This window comes from Lactuca sativa, chromosome 6 (assembly GCF_002870075.4).
Source record: "Lactuca sativa cultivar Salinas chromosome 6, Lsat_Salinas_v11, whole genome shotgun sequence".
Classification (NCBI taxonomy): domain Eukaryota; kingdom Viridiplantae; phylum Streptophyta; class Magnoliopsida; order Asterales; family Asteraceae; genus Lactuca; species Lactuca sativa.
Genome location: NC_056628.2, coordinates 50,931,718 through 50,946,844, shown reverse-complemented (window position 1 = coordinate 50,946,844; position 15,127 = coordinate 50,931,718). Strand labels below are relative to the sequence as shown.

At 32.9% G+C, this 15,127-nt stretch overlaps 1 protein-coding gene and 1 pseudogene across 1 annotated transcript; both read left to right on the top strand.

Annotated features, from left to right (window-relative positions):
• The first annotated feature begins 9,712 nt into the window (after positions 1 to 9,712).
• Positions 9,713 to 10,240, top strand: LOC111883254 (uncharacterized). The gene has a single exon (XM_023879589.1). It carries the CDS (start codon positions 9,713 to 9,715, stop codon positions 10,238 to 10,240), a length of 528 nt encoding a protein of 175 aa, XP_023735357.1.
• Positions 10,241 to 11,180: 940 nt separating this feature from the next.
• Positions 11,181 to 12,406, top strand: LOC111883253 (uncharacterized; annotated as a pseudogene).
• Positions 12,407 to 15,127: the final 2,721 nt, after the last annotated feature.

Genomic DNA, 15,127 nt, shown 5'->3' with positions numbered 1-15,127 from the left:
AGAGAAATAACACTTATGGTTTGTTAGTATATTATAAGTTCTAATATATTAATAATATTATTTAATTAGTATTGATCAAGAATTAATTTAGAATTAATTAAATGATCAAAAGGTGACTAATTAAATATATGGGTTGATTGTGTAAATCACTCATACTTGTATAGTGGGCTTATTTTCCATGGATTATCAAGTTGGGCTAAAACCCATAGGATGGTCCATGGATGCTCCATGGTAGTTGTAGAACCCATGGGTCATGGAAATGAAAGGTCATGACAATTAGGGTTTACATGGTGTAACCCTAACTGTAACACACTATATAAGGATCCTTATGTTCACCAAAATCGGCCACTTAAGTAAGAAAGAGAGTGCAAGCCGATTTCTAAGTATGACATTTCTCTCAAAGTTTATTCCAAGTGCATCTGGTGTTGTGTGAGACATTTGAGGCATCACACTTGGGGTGCTAGGCTCTCAAGGTTTTCAAGGAATACAAACTACTACAAGGTATGTTTTCTAGCTAACTTTTATGTTTAAAAAGTTCCCCATGTATGCTAGATATGATTATGAACCTTGCAAATCAATTTTGCATGTATCTTAGTCAAACATAGATCCAAGGTTTCTAGGGTTGCATGAACACCTTAGGAGTGTTAGAATGCTCAAAATCCTTCAAAACGTTGAGCTACCCTTTTCCACCCTTATTACACCCAAATTGGTGTGTCGGTAAGCCACACACGCTCCAATTACGACTTGGTAAGGTGCAAAGTGCGATTTCATGGAATAACATCATTTTGACATTTTTCGTAAAGTAACTAAGATTGGGAATTTATGAAAACATTTAGTTACTTTATAAAATCATTATACTTATTAATGAAGAATTAGTTTTTCCTATCCTATCCGTTCGGCTAACGACCATACACCAATGAAGGAAATGGTGGCTGAGAGTTGACACCCATTCAACTGTCATTTTATAGGCACTTTCCTTATACTCCCCCCCCCCCTTGTAGATCGGCTTCGTAAATGAGGCCTACTAATGGTAAGACTGACTCGTCTTATACATATATATAATAATTAATGCTTTAATATTAAAATAGTATAAGGGTTGAATTTTAAACTTTTTAAACTCTAGGGTTTAGAATTTAAATATTTGAAAATCAAAACTTTTTAATCAAAATTTAAATGCCAAAACTTGAGGGCAAATTTTGAAACTTTCCAAAATATTTTAGATCAAATTTGAAAAACAATTAAACTAATCATATAATTTATTATTATCTATATTTGACCTAATCCAATTTCCTTTTATTTTGGCAAGATAATTACAAATTAAAATTTAAAAATAATTAGTTTATCACATAATCTAGTAATTATCTTAAATTTTAACCATTATCTTCCATTTAGATTAAGATATGCATTACCATAACAGATAAAAAATGAATTTTAATTAGAAAAACAATTTATGGTAATGATCAAAATCCAATTTTAGCAAAAATATTGAAATTTTGTTGTAAAAACCGACTTCATGTTGTGACAAGATTTTGTCATGTTGTGAACCTGGTACAGAATCGAAAATCGAAAATTTCCAGCTTTGAAAACTTTACTTTTGCATCATATAACAAAAAAAATATCCTAGGCTCTAATACCACTGATGGGTTATGAACACTACATCATTCCTATGGTGTACATGCAATCCTAATTCTTTGGATCTAGGTTTTTCTCAAGTTATACATGCAATACAATTATCCAAAGCATGAACCCTAATCTAGCATGCTATATTTTGAAATTTATATCTAATACAAATTTAGAACATTACCTTTCAATTGTAGCTTGCTTGATCTTTTCCTTTCAAGAGCTTAGTACCTCAAATGTGATACCTCTAATAGATCACAAACACCAAGAGTAACTTGGAAGAATATGAGAGAGAGGCTAGGGATCACAAAATTGGATGGCTATCCTTCTTATGGTTTAGTGGCTGAAATTAGGAATCCCATAAGGTCTTTATATAGCTGAGTTGTTAGGGTTTCAGTCAAAACGCTAATCTGATTGCTTAGGCCTTCAGCAGTCCAGTGGATCCTCCCAGAAGGCCCTTATGGACAAATTCTTCTATAGGCTTCCATAGAATTCATCAACCTCCTTCTTTTAGGAGTCCACAACCCATCTTGCAATTATCTTATAATTACAATAATAGTCCCCTTAATTTAATTAATCGCTTTTGATCACTAATTAATTCCAAATTAATTCTTGACCAATATTAATTAAATAATATGATTTCTTAGTTAATATATTATTCTTATACTATATTAATAAATAACAATTAACCTTTTTTTCCATAATTCATCCAGTCAAGTTGCTTTGGTGAAGGCAACCCAAAAGGACCATGGTACTATCGGTTCAAGTACATACTGATTATAGTTTTGGGATTAGACACCTAATCCAACAATAAGTTCATAAAAAAAGATCATTCCAAGTTCAATAAGTTCATAAAGCAAGGCTCAGCAAGTTCATAAAACAAAGTTCAACAAGTTCATGCAACCTTATTTTTCACACATTCATGATGTTTGATTTTGTGCTAAGGTCAAGAACATGCAACCTTATTTTTCACACATTCAGGGCGTCAAAACACATCCATGATGTTCTAAAAACCATTTCAACCACATAAAACAGATTTTGAGGAAGATGGAGTAGAATCCGATTTTTGAAGTTGTAAGAGCATGCATGGGTTAATCTTTGATCTTAACATTGGTTTGATCATGGATTATCACCATTTTTATTACATGCAAAATGTGATGGTGATAATCTACAAACATCAAGATGAAAGGAAAGATTCTAGTCTTTAAAGTGCATAGAATCCAATGATGAAGAGAAAACAAACTAAAACTTTCATCAAGATGAAGAGAATGATGGAGAGAGTGGAGTCTCTTACCTTGAATTCGATTTTGAGGCATCAAAAAAAATCCAAAAATCTCATTATTTTCGTGTGTTGAAGGCTGTTTTTGGTTGAAAAAGTTGAGAGAAGTAGATAGTGTTTTTAGAGATAAGAAAGAGAGAAGGCGAATTTCTGTCTCTCTGGATAGACCATCTCTCTCGTCGTCTCTTTAGGGCTATACTCCACCCAAATAAGCCACAAAACTATGGAAATGTTAGATAATATATGAGCAATGAACTGGAAAATCTCTCCCATAGAATATGTATCTAAGATTGGTTTTCTCTCTCACATTGACATGCAAAATTTAACCTCAGGATTTTGCATAAAGGAGTAATAATGAGTGAGAGAAAGAGAGACAGAGAGATATAGGAGTGTAGAGGGGTTGGTATGGCCAAATTTTTGGGGAGAATAAAGGCTTTATGAGGCTTCTTGATGGTTGTAACATTTTTACATATTGCCTCTTTACACTTTTTATAAAATAGTCTTTAGTTTTTATATACTTCTGAGAGTTTATTTCTTGGTTTTTATTTAAGTATTTTGTTTTTAGAAATAAGTTCTTAAACTTGTATTATCTTGAATTAAGTTATCAACATGATAACTTATGATTTGATTTTTATAAAATCAAATTTTTATATATTAAATAAATGAAATAACGGTTCATAACGTATGAATGTAGGATTAGACAATCCTTGAATTATAATTTTGGCTCATAATTCAAAATATGATCTTTGGATATTATTTCCAACTTGTAATTAAATCAAATCATGATTTAATTAAATTGAGTTTGACAAGTACTTAAACTAGTTAAGCATGTCATATGTTCCGATTAATAAATTAGGGTATTTAACTTACCCTTGAGTTGTGATCTATGGAATATGGTTTTGTGTTAAGTTTTGAGATTGAACTTTGTCACTTTAAACAAGCTAAGTTACACTACTTGTTCCGAGGGATTTATTATGTCGCGATCTAGCTCAACTTGTTGCATCTAAAGCCAAGTTATGTGCACGCATGGAAATGACAAGGTTCTAGATGAGTCCTAACCTGAGTTTTGACGATTGTCACAAATTACATTGAGATTCACCCATCACTCTAGAATTCAAGATACAAAATGACCTAGCATGCATCCTTATTTATACTAGAGGGATCAAACCTAAAACCCTAAAAGGCTAAGCCTATTGGTCCATAGGCCCATGAATGGAGGAAACCAATCATATTTCACCATGAAACATCTTTTTGGAACATTCTTGAGCATCATAGAGGACTTCATAGCATACTTGGCTTATTAAGGACCAAGATGGTCCAACTTGCACCATGATGGCGCAACAAGTGTATGGATAGCGCAACAGGCTTCAAGTATGGCACAAGAACATCAAGATTGGATCAACAACACCACCTTGACGCAACATGAACATACATGGAACAACAAGGCCATGCATAACGCAAAAGCATACTCCATGGGTCAACATGAATACCTCATGGTGCAGGAGGGATCCTCATTGCGCAAGAGGAACTCCACATGGCGTAAGAGGGAGTATAATGGCGCAAGAAGAAATTCCCTTGGCGCAACAACATCCTTATTGGCCTATCCCTTCAACATATGGTGCAACAAGGTTCCTTTGTTGCTCCATATCACTCCCAAGTGCTCTAAACCTCTTTTAGATGCTCCAAACCCCCTTATGTATGACCCGTTCCTTTGGCACTTAATTTGTTCCTTTGTCATGTACTCCATGAACCTTATGTGCTCCATCGAGTTCCAAGTGCTCCAAATTATCCATGAGTATGATCCAAATGCTTGAGTCACATATAACAAGATACGTGGCTATAGCTGACCCTTCTCCACAAAGGGCATCTAGAATATAGTAAGCCCTCAAGCCGTCTCTCCTACATGAAGTTCCTTTAGGGAAAGATTTAATGTAGCCAAATACACAATCATTCTCTGCTACAAGGGGAGGTTCAGAAAATATGGGGCTCGGCATGGATGGGGGTAGACTGAACAGGTGCTTGTCCTCCAAAGCTTTAATAGTATCACCATTGTATGACACAACACCAGAAGAGCATAACACTTTCAGTGATGCGGTCAAATGCCCATTTGCAACCTTACGGAGGCACTGCCCGATGTTGGTGTTAGTTAATGGTATCTCCTTTTAAAAGATGCCTCCACCCTATCCTACGGACCCCACCCTGGGATTGTCTAACATATTTTTATCTAACATGTTGATGTCATCCTCTTTCCCCTATGTATCCAAGTACTTCAAGATAGAACTTTATTGTAAGTATTTTCTATTCCCAGACCTACATTCTTGTCTATTCTTGGGCCTAAACACATGCAACGTGCAACGGGGAAGGAGTAACAAACAAATACATGCCTCAACAAAACCGGGTTAGGCAATCACCTTGTAAAGAACTATTTTCAAAGCCTGAGAAAAAGCAAGGTGACAACTGTGGTGGATAACTTTCAAAGCCCGAGAAAAAAGCAAGACAATCAAGGAGCCCAACGTCCAAAACCAAACCCCTAATAACATTTGTTGAGGACTCTTTGGTATATGACTTTAAGATACCAAAAATGTAACAAGTCAAGTCGTCAGCCCTTGTAATAAAACGAATAAGTCCATTTGTATGATGACAAGGACGACTAACAACATGCAAAGTCATACACTTCCCATACATCCATTGACCAAAAGCCATCAATGTTTTCTCCACTGCCATAAATAAATCATCGTCACTATAAAGTGCTCCATACAAAACATATTTACGATATTTATTAAGGATATGATGCATTTTGATGTGCGAAATCATACGAACAATCCCCTTACTTCCCACTTCATCATTTGGGCAACAATGGATGCTTCTAAGTGGACACGGGAAAATACCACTTGAATTTGTAGAAGAAGAATCCATAAAAGAAAGCAAGCCCCAAGATGAAGCTTAATGTATAAAGCATGAAATTAAAAGTAGTAAAGGGAAATAACACACCAACACATAGTTGGTGTGCAAAGGAACAACTCAAACTAAACAGACTACATTATCCCGAAATATAACGCTGCAACAGGAGGGAAAACTAGATTGGGCAATTTATCAAACAATTTAATGGAATAAGAAATGTCTCCTGGGAATTTCTTCCATTGAAAAACCAAACCAAGTTAGTTCATAATATTTTGATGGCAAAGCATTAGCATGGTTTCAAATCTAAAGGCAAGTTCAATATTGAAGGACTTGGGGGAGGTTTAAAGAGATGAAGTACTAGAAGTCTGATCAAACAGAGATTTCTACTGAACAAACAATCTTTTTTAAACAAAATCTTGGACTTTCAGTGCTTTCTACGAGTGTATCCAACATCTATTAACAAAGATAGACTTTCTTGCTCTCGTTCTTTTCTTCTAAAAGTCGATTCATAATCAATTTGTATGCTCTCAAGAAATCAATCGCAAGTACTCTTTCCTTCTCCACCCTTAAGAATTATATGATTTTTGATATTTTAGTTTGAACATGAGGATATTATCTTGTTGTGTTTCTTATTTTGAACATAATCATGAGCCATCATCTGATACTATGCCGAAAAGTACAAGACACAAGGAACCAATTTACTAGGAAAGACCATCAAAGAACAAGGTCCGTGAGGAATGCGATGACATGTAACTGGATGCCGACGGAAGAGAATGAGAGTATTATACTTGTTGAAAAAATACTTATGAAAATGAAAAACTCATTTATACTTGTTGAAATATTGAAAGACATATGCTATCGAGGAATCCCATCTCATCCTACATTGTTGGTGACCTAGGTCCAAAACAGTGGTTATTGGAGGTATACGATGATGCTAGATGGTAAAAGAGGGAGACAAATAGAGTTTAATGGTTTTAGTGTTGTGTGGTCTCGGCAAAGTTAGGAGAGAGAGGCAGGTGGTGGTTATGCAGATTTCTGGTGGTAGCCGACTGGAAATCTTATGGATTTGATGTTGGATGTAATCGGTGGTTGTTTGATTATGATTCTAAAATGAAATCAAGAAAAAAAAAGGTGGGCGAAATTCGGAAAAGGTTATAAACCTTAAGTTATCTTATGTACGGAGCTCATTAAGGGCTTCTTCAACACAAAACAGTTCGAAAAGGTAGTTAAACTCATCCAGATGCTCGAATCCCTTGGTGAACCAGATGTTTTCGCCTATAATGCAGTAATCAGTGGGTTTTGTAAGTCGGCTCAAATCGATTAAGCCAACAGAGTGCTAGACCGGATGAGAAATCAAGGGTTTCACCGGATGTAGTTACTTACAATATTCTAATCGCAAGTCTATGTAGTAGAGGGTAACTTGGTTACTTACAATATTCTAATCGAGAGTCTTTGTGCCATCATTTATCTTGATATTCGCAGTATTCATATGACATTTAATGGTTATTTGGTTGGAGATTGGTTTCAACGTAGGTGTGATGGGTTTTAGTTTTGGGTTTAAATGATTTTGGAAGAAAAATTGGATTAATGGCGTCCCAGAGAGAGATAGAGAGAGAGATAGAGAGAGAGAGAGAGAGATTAACTGGTTTTCTATTTTGTTTTATTTATTTTTAATAAAAATGAAATAGCAATATATATATATATATATATATATATATATATATATATATATATATATATATATATATATATATATATATATATATATATATATATATATATATATATATATATATATATATATATGGGCAAATCCATCATTTTAAATATTATTAAACAAATTGAAACAAACTCGCAACAAAATACAAATTTTAGACATGCTAGTCCAAACTTATTTGGACCAAAATAACAATTTTTAGCTAAGCATAAGGATCGTTCTTGCAGTTTTGTCTATTTATTTTTTGTATTTTGTGTTTTTATTTTTGTTGTGATTTTTTTTTTAATTTCAATTAATGAAGATTTATATTTATATTTAAACTGAATTGTTTAAATAAATTTAAAATTTATAAATATAATACAATTGAGATGGTATTGATGTGCCAAAAAAAATAAATAACAACCAAGACACAACTCGTTCCAGATGTTGGTGAAGTATATTTATGTGGGTCTCAATTCAGATATTGGTAAAGGACATTTATGTAGAATTACTAAGTACACAGGAACGAAGCCCTTTAAATGATACGTATAAATGGTGCATGAGGACTTTGTTATTAGCCACCACAAATTAATAACGATGGCAACATATTACCAGCTTTGATTAATTAATTATATCAGAATCAAACACATGTAAGTTGCAAAAACTGGTACTTTTTATTAATAGGATGGATGGTAGCTTAGAGTATTCAATGTACACATGTTATAAAAACTAAATACAAAGACTACCGACAACTAATATTAATGCAAACATTAATATTTAACAATACAATTCAATGATTCATGATTAACCTTCTTTATTGGCAAATTTAAACAACAAATCCTACTATCTTCATTGTATTCATTAAAACACGAAAAAAATATGCAAACGGAATATATAACATTTATTTAAGCTTTTTTTTTAACATTAATCATGGCCAACCATTTTTTGTTTTAAAATTCCATTCACTTTTATTATCTAGAGAGGTAACCTATTGTGAAATTTGCTGCAAATTGGTCGCAGTGTGAACATATTACCGTATCAATTTATTTTTATTTAAATCGTATACCATACAAACTTCTTATACTAATACCATACCAACTTGTTTGATTACCAACAAGTTTAGTTTATTTTTATTACGATCTTGGTCCTGTTTTTTTGTATGTAAACTTTTTCTCACGTTATTTACAATTTTATTTTACATGTTTTTAGAAAATTAATGTTACTACTATATATTTTTTTATTTTTTTATATCTATTTTGCAAACTTCGTTATATAAATTGTTTTCAAATTTTTTTACATATTTGCTTTATAAGAAAAAAGTAATTTTTAGAAAAATATAGAAACCAAGTTGTAATAAAATTTATAAGAAAAAAAGTAATTTTTAGAAAAATATAGAAACCAAGTTGTAATAAAATTGAGTCAAATTTGTAAAAAAAAAAATAAATTAGGACCAAATACATAACAAAAACTAAAACATTGGCCAATAATAAAAAAGAAATTTGGATAACTGATAAACATACATTTACATGCTGATGCTAATGAGACCAATTTGGAACAACTTAAATAATCGCTTGCCACTTGAGATAATAAAATGTTTGAAATGGTATTTTGTATACATTAAAGTTAATAATGGAAAAAATGATAAATGATACCATTTAAACGACCAATATAAACCTGTCTCGGGTCCACATGTAAGGTCAATCCCAAACCATTAATAATATTTTGGGTGTGCCACCGTTTGAAGTACAAACATCCTTCGTGAAATTTCACTCCCTAACCACTAGGATTTCATTGCGGGGAAGAAAATAATTGGTTGGCCAAAAGGGTGTATGGAATGAAAGTAATTTTGAATTACACTAAGACTACCCCGATTGGGATCTATTTGGCAAGCGCTCACACTATATTAAATAAAAAAAATTGAGTTAATTTGGTGAACTAGGCCAGCATTCCAACCCAAGTTCACAAGAGCTCACATCAATCTACTTTACACAATTGTTGAAGCAAGAAACATACACCCATATTTTTTTAAATAACATTATATATTTTAAGATAAAAAACATTATCTACTAAAAATCTAATATTATCTCAATCAATTTTTTTTTAAAAAGTACTAAAATATTTATTTATTTTTTCTCTATAAATAGAGTATAATATTGATATACTTTATATCTCATCTCAACTTTTCATTTCTAAACCCTTTTGATTTCTTTAATACGATGAATCCAAATTTCGTCTTAAATCTTAATGATTCTCAAGATTATCAAAACTTTCAAAGTTATGAAACCTCACAGTTTTTCGCAAATCCCAATCAATTTCCCATCAATGAAAATGTTCAAACCTCACAAAATACCAGAAAAAATCCAAGAGGTGATAAATGGGATGCTGATGAAGATATCGCTTTAATGTCAGCATATTGTATCGTTAGTGAAGATGAGAGACGTGGAAAAAAACAAAAGAAAACATCAATATGGGCACAAGTGAAGGAGCTATATGATGCAAATCAGGCAGAAAACCTAGGAAAGATTGGTAACAGGAACATATCTCAAATGAAAGGTCGTTATAAACGACTTAATGAAAGTGTCAGCAAATGGGTTGGTGTTTACCCAGAAGCATATCGAAAAAGAAGAAGTGCAATGACTATGAAAGATTTTGAGAACGAAGCTCATAAATTGTATGAGACAAGTGGAGGCAAGTTCAATGACACAATTGTTTTTAATCAGGTTATGTGTAAACATCGAAAATGAGATTACAGCTAGATCATGATGCAACACAATCACGTACTGAATATGAAGTGGGTGATGAAGAAAGTGGTGGTAGCACAAAAAGATCAAGGTCTACTGAAGAAGAGGAGTATTGTGTCCAATCCAACACAGAAAGGGCAAATATTACTGGTTCAACAACTAAACATCCAACGGGTAGAGATGCTGCTAAAAGAAAAGAAAAAAGTAAGTCTTCTAATGAAGTTGTTGCAGAACTTCGTGCAATGAGGCTTAGTAGAGATAGTGAAGTAAAAGTCATGAAAAAAAGACTCGACTTGGATCAACAAAGGGAGCAAAAAACAGATGAAAGGGAGCTAATGAAGATGCAGAGTTTGCATTTGAACACACTCTTACAAAAGGAGCACTTGTCACCTGAAGAAGAAAACATGAAATGTTTTCTAATGTCTAAGTTTTATGGAAACTAATTGCAATTTAGTGTATGTTTGAGTGTATTTGTAAGATATTTTATTTTGTCTTTGTATCTCATGCTTTTAATGTATTTGTAAGATATTTGATTATGTATTTGCAAGATATTTTATTATGTATTATGTATTTGTAAGATATTTTATTCTGAATGCACAGTTGTCATTATCATCTTTCGGAGACACCACTCATTTCCAGTATGCTTTTATTGAATATAAAGTTGTCATTATCATCTTTATTGAATGCAGAGTTGTCAGTATAATCTTATCATCGAGAAAATCCTTCATTATATTATGTGTATAAGATTCTATGACGTGTCGTCTTTTTATAGGATCCTTGGATTTTATCTAGATAAACTATTTTAACATTATCTTTATTTAAAAATTGGAAAAAACAAACAAAAATAAATATTCTTCCTTTACTAATGGTGTATAGCACTTACATATTTTCATACCCACCTCTAGTTCTTCATTTCATTCTTCATTTCTAATCTCTTTGAAAAATGTCTCATAATACAAACTCATCAGATGGCTCCGGTTCATCGCATGTGAATGAATATGATGAATGGGAAGCACAAGTTGTTCAACAAAATCGACAACTTGATGTTATCATGAGTGAGTTACTCATAGGCATGCCAAACATGAGTGTAAGAGATCATCCTAGAGCAAGAAGGAGGTATTGTGATCGGGAACGTGAGCAAGGTGAGGCACGTTTGATGAAAGACTACTTTGTTCACAACCCAACGTATGGTGAAGCAAAATTCCGTGGTAGATTTCGAATGCGAAAACCACTATTTCTCCGCATAATGGAAGCTGTTACAGCCAATGACCGATAATTTCCACAAAGACACGATGCCACAAATAGACAAGGTTTTTCACCAATATAGTAATGTACTGCAGCTATGAGGGTGTTGGCATATGGGACATCAGCAGATGCACTTGATGAATATTTGAGAATGAGTGATACTGTGACAAGGGATGCTCTTGTAGAGTTTGCAGAAGGTGTCATTTCATGCTTTCGTGAAGAGTACCTTAGAAGTCCCAATAGATATGATTTGGCATGACTGCTCCATGTTGGAGAAGAACGTGGATTTCCAGGTATGGTAGGCAGTATTGATTGCATGCACTGGGAATGGAAAAACTGCCCCACCGCTTAGGCTGGGCAATATGCAGGTAGAAGCGGTAAAACAACAATAATTTTGGAAGTTGTTGCATCGTATGACTTATGGATATGGCATGCATTCTTCGGAACACCAGGTTCGTGCAATGGCATTAACGTCCTCCAAAGATCTCCTCTTTTTGATGATGTCTTGGCAGGTCAAGCACCACAGGTAAGTTACACTGTGAATGATCGAGAAAATAATATGGCTTATTATCTCACAGATGGAATATATCCTTCATGGGCTGCCTTTGTCAAGTCAGTAAGTTCTCCACAACTTCGAAAACACAAGTTGTTCACTGAACATCAAAAGGCGACTAGAAAAGATGTTGAACGAGCATTTGGAGTTTTACAAGCTCGTTTTGCTTTTCTTCATCGCCCTTGCCTTGTGTGGGACAAAGATATGATGAGGAAAATTATGATTGCATGTATCATTATTCATAATATGATAGTTGAGGATGAACGACACACATACCTTCGTTATTATGATCCATCAGAATTTATAAATTACAGAAGACGAAGAATCTTTTGAATACTCTACTCAACGAATTGGAGATCTACCCCGTTATATGACCAACAGGGCACAAATTAGCAATAGAGAAGTTCATAACCCCAAAAAAAAACGATTTGATTGAGCATATATGGAAAAAAAATTCAGCAATGAAGAATAATTTAGTAGTTTGCATCTTCTGTATTTTGTAACTTATTTTATCTATTTTATTAAGTATGTTTCATGAATGTAAAATATTTTTTTTTATTTTTTTTTAATTTTACGTTTAAAATAAATAATTTATTTGTTTCAAAATAAAATATTTATTTTTAATATTTCTAGTAGTTTTTAGTAAAAGAAAATTTAAATTAAGTTATATTTTTTAAATAAAAATGGGTTTGGATTGGGTTGCTAATGGGTGTAAAAAAATTAGATTGGATTGGGTTGTATAGGTAGAAGAGAGAAAAATTAGTTTTTTATTAGAAAAGTTGGGTTGGGCTGGGTTGGGTTGCTAATGAGGGTAGTCTAAGGGTAGTAACTTTGGCTACATGGTCCAATGTCCGGGTGGTACCACTAAAAGGTGCTTTAAAACTAACTCACTCATTTTTAGTTCAAGTTTTGGTTAGTTGTACTTTATGCATAAACTTGTATCAAAATAGTAATGTATGTTTTTAATTATTTTGTGAATTAGTCTTGTGTGTTTTTAATATTTTGTGAATTAGTTTTTTATGTTTTTAATTAGTTTGTATTTGTTTTAAAATTAAAAACTAAGTAAGATGGAAGGAATGTAGGACATGGATTTTCATATTGTATGAGATACGAGAAGTAGAAGTAAGAAGAGAGAAAAAAAATGATGTAACAGTGAGGTGACAAATGGATTGGAAAGGTGGGAATGATGGATTCCCTCCGCCCTAGTTCCCGTGTTTTAATAAAGAAATAAAAATAATGGGAGGAAAAATAGGAAGAGAAAAGAATAAAAATAATGGGAGAGAAAATAGGAAGAGAAAAGAAAGAAAATTATATATTGATGTTCCTGAGTTAGAAAGAAATTAGAAAGAAAAAAAAAAAACAAATCCTTAAACATACTTCCCTCTGAAATCCCTCCAATTTGGAAGGAAAATTAGGACATGAAATGAAAAGTAAAATCCTAGGCTTCTCTGTTGGTTGACGTCATTCGCTCGTCAATTATAAGAGTTTTACTAAGGCTTTAAGGAATGGGCTCGATATACACCATGTCATGCTCGAAGAACACCACCCTACCATAGTGACATGTCAAGTGTGTTCAGGCCAAACACCGTTCTAGTGCTGATGAGAGAGGATGGAGAGGTGAGAGGATAACGACTACTTTTGAATAATGACTATTTTTGTATTTGTTTTTTCAAATTTGAAAATATTACTAACACATGCTACAAAATTCAAATTGTCAATTTTTAACCCTAATACACATTTCAAATACCTTAAAAAATCTAGTGGTTTTTTAAATTCAAATTTTAACCATTTTCATACCACTATAGATATACATATAGCCTTCGATTCTTTCGACACCATAACCTTCATAATATCAACTTCCTACCACAATTCCTCTATTCTCAAAATGTATTCTTCTACCCAACTATAAACTCCCAAATTCCATAACAAATTTTTCATTTTTAAAAAAACATCTCATTCAAACATTCATTTATTCATAAGGAAAACCTTCGTTTGGAAATCAAAAGACAACTTATTCAAATCAAAGTATAAAATAGAACATCCGGAAAAACTAAAACTTGATGTCGATGCGTATGTACAATCAAGCATTGTCCTTTTCACGATCTAAAGAAGTACTTGAAATCGTTGTAATCAACTAGATAAGCACAAAGCTTAGTGACTTCCCAAAAATACCATAAACCACAACACGTATACATACATAAAAATAATGGTTACCACCTTTCGTCGTTCAACCAATAACGTTTGTATCTAGACTCACGACTTGTCGTTGTTCCGTCGTCAACATGAGTATGTATGCCCATGGCCTATCATCGTTCCGCCGTCAACTCCTCATACACACATATAAATGAACTAACAATTATTCCTATAATAATGTGCGTATTTGGATTCATGTCATGTCGTCGTTCCATTGTCAACACAAGTCTATAGGCTCATGACCTATCTTCTTTCCACCGTCAACTCCTCATACATACATATGAGCGAATCATATAATCAAACAACCAATCATATAAAGACTATTCTAGTCCACACATATAACTCTACTCTAGCAATCCTATATCATTCATATATATATATATATATATATATATATATATATATATATATTATAACACATGGTATAATGAGATAACTCACCTAATTAGTCTCAAAACAGCTAAGCATGTAACTTTAGGGACAACTTCACTAACATGTATCAACCTTTAATATACTTTACAGGTTATTAACTATTTAAGTATAATGACTATTATTTAGATCCTTCACTAATCCCCAGTGTTCTAAAAGACGCGTCATGACGTGAGGCATGACACGTGGCAAGGCTTGATATGGCATACCATGGCGTGTTATGGCACATGTTTTTTCATTTGAGACACATTTTTTTGCTCTTTGTTCTGTATTTTCTAATCGGGGATATAAGATTGTGTTTTTTGGTAAATTTTTGTTATTAGTTATTGATATAACACTTTTAAAAAGTAGTTAAACTTAATATAAATTTATATTTATGTGGTCATATAATTATAAATTAATACAAAATCGCCGCCTTACATCACGACTTGAAAAACGTCATCGTTCGCCATGGCTCGTTAAGCTTGAGG